General features: G+C 62.6%; 1 protein-coding gene across 1 annotated transcript in view; it reads right to left on the bottom strand.

Moving 5' to 3' along the window:
* LOC130587382 (histone-lysine N-methyltransferase SETD1A-like) overlaps positions 1-2344 on the bottom strand; it is an 11363-nt gene that overhangs the window by 3851 nt on the left and 5168 nt on the right. Inside the window, exons 8-14 of the mRNA XM_057388357.1 lie at positions 1799-2338; positions 1422-1565; positions 1026-1113; positions 843-943; positions 599-749; positions 154-429; positions 1-36 (exon numbers count right to left, since the gene is read on the bottom strand). Of these exons, the coding sequence (XP_057244340.1) occupies positions 1-36; positions 154-429; positions 599-749; positions 843-943; positions 1026-1113; positions 1422-1565; positions 1799-2338 (1336 nt within the window). The remainder of the gene's footprint in view (positions 37-153; positions 430-598; positions 750-842; positions 944-1025; positions 1114-1421; positions 1566-1798; positions 2339-2344) is intronic.

Here is a 2344-nt window from a genome sequence, read left to right as displayed (position 1 = left end):
GGATGGGCGACGAGAGGCGCGGTGGCGGGGGAGGGACTGTGGAGAAAGAGAGGGGGATGGTCAGTGGAGGAGGAACCCCAAATCAGGGGATATTCCCCCAAAATGGAATGATAACCCCCCCCGAAATGAGAGGGACAGAGGACAGACACTTACCCGGCTTGGGCGAGGGGGACCGGGGGGGTCCCAGGGGCTCCTCGGCCTCGTCCTCAGAAGAGGAGGAAGAGGAAGAAGAGGATGAGGAAGACGAAGAGGAAGATGAGGAGGATGATGGGGGAGGAGACGAGGAGCTGCTGGAGGCACTGCCCCCAGCCCCCTCGTACAGGGAGAACTTGGAGGAAGCTTCGCTGCCACCTTCGGCCTCGTCCCCCAACTCCTCCTCGTCCTCCTCCTCGTCCTCCTCCTCCTCCTTCTCCTGCTCTTCTTCCTTCTCTGTGGGGACATGGATGTGACATCAGTGATGTCACCATTGATGTCCCCCACCCTACAGACAATGCCCCAGCCTGTGATCCCCACATCACCCCCGCTGTCCCCAAAATACCCTCCATGTCCCACCCGTGTCTTAACGGTCCCCCCACAATGTCCCCGAGCCCCTCCTCACCGTGTCCCCGGCACGGGGGAGCCCGTCTGTCCCCGTCCCTGCGTGATTGGGATGAGGGAGGATCCCCCTTCCCCCTCCTCCTCCTCCTCCTCTGCACCGCCGCTTCGGCTTCGTTTTCCTCCTCCTCCTCCTCCTCCTCCTCCTCCTCCTCCTCCTCCTTTTGGGGCAAGGAGACAAGAGCAGGGGTCAGGGGGGCTCCCAGGGGGTGCCCGAGGTGTTGGGAGTGGCTGGGGGGAGGTCCCACCTTGGCTGAGGACGATTCCTCGGACGCCTCCTCGCCTTCGCTGTCCAGCCGGAAAAGCTTCCGGCGCTTCCCGGGGGCTTCTGCACGGGGGGGCTCCTTGTCTGGGTGGGGAATTTCAGGGGCTTGGGGATTTTCAAAGGTTTAAGGAGGGGTTTTGAGGGAATTTTGGGTGGAGAGTCTCACCATCCTCATCCTCCTCAGGAGGAGTGGGGGGCCGGGGTCGCTTCTCCTCGCTCCCTTCACACAGCTCCGAGGGCTCTTTCCGCTTCACCTGGCCAGGGCACAGAAATGAGAAAAAATGCAAAAAAATGAAGGGAGAAAATGGTGAAAAAAATGTGGAAAAAAATAAGGAAAAGAATCCTCTCGAAACCCCTTAAAGTCCCCAAACTCTGCCCATAAATGGATAGCGAACACACAGAGCCCCTCTAAAAAGGGAACACCTTAAAACTCCCCATCCAACACTCCCCAAATTGGTTACCTGGAATGAGAAGAGCCTGAGGACCCCCCAGATTCCCCCAGGATCCCTCAAGTACCCCCCAAATCCCCCCAGATGCCCTCAGCACCCCCACAAATGGGTACCTTGAAGGAGGGGAGCCTGAGGGCTCCCCGCAGCCCCGATCCCCCGCCCCGGGCCCAGTCCACGAGCGASAGGAGGGCGGGAGGGGGCTCCTTTGGCCTCGCCCGCTCCGGGGCCTCCTCCCGGCCCCGGCCCGACTGGAACGGCTGGGGAGGCAAAAATTGAGGGGGTCAGCAGCGGGGGCATTTCGGGATGAAATAGGGGAACTTGAGGAGAAAACAGGTGTGGATTTGGGGGGGATTTTGGAGGACATTGGGAGGATTTGCAGGAGGATTTGAATGGCAAAATTCAGAGAGGGAAACGTGGGGATTTGGGGAAGATATGGGGTGGCTGYGGGGATTCAAGACAGGTTTGGGGTGTGCTTCAGGATCTCGCCCACCTTGACCTGCTCCTCCTTCCTCTCCCACCACGCGTCGAAGGCCCGAAAAGCCACGTTTTCCACCATTTTCCGGTTCAGGTCACGCTGCATCGTCGCCTTCATCTCCTGGACCAGGGCCGCCAGCACCCCCTCCACGGGACCCGCCCTGAGCCCCGGGGACCCCGAAATGCCGGGCGGGGACGTGCCAGGGGGCTCCGGGGGGGGCGGCGGTGGCGGGGGAGGGGGTGCGGGGTCGGTGCCAGGGGGTCGCTCCTCCACGAATTGGGGCGAGAACGCCGAGAAATGGTGCGGGGCAGGGGTGAAGTGGGAGGGGTGGGGGGCGTAGGGGGGCACCCCAAAGGCGGGCTTGGAGCCCCCTGCTGCGGCCGAGGCCCGCAAGCGGCTCAGGAGCTGCGTCTGAAGCTGGAAAGAGGCCGGGACCCCCCCCCAGCGGGTGCCCCCCACCCCCAAGCGCCCCAAAAGATCGTAAAGGGCTGGAGGGGACGCCCCAAAATCGGGGAGAGAGCGTGGTGGGGGGAGAGTGACGGCCATGAGGGGTTGTGGGGG

Source organism: Malurus melanocephalus, unplaced genomic scaffold (genome assembly GCF_030028575.1).
Source record: "Malurus melanocephalus ecotype Western Australia unplaced genomic scaffold, MMel_1.1 scaffold_1825, whole genome shotgun sequence".
In the NCBI taxonomy this organism is placed as follows: Eukaryota; Metazoa; Chordata; class Aves; order Passeriformes; family Maluridae; genus Malurus; species Malurus melanocephalus.
This window is presented reverse-complemented; position numbering and strand designations above follow the sequence as displayed.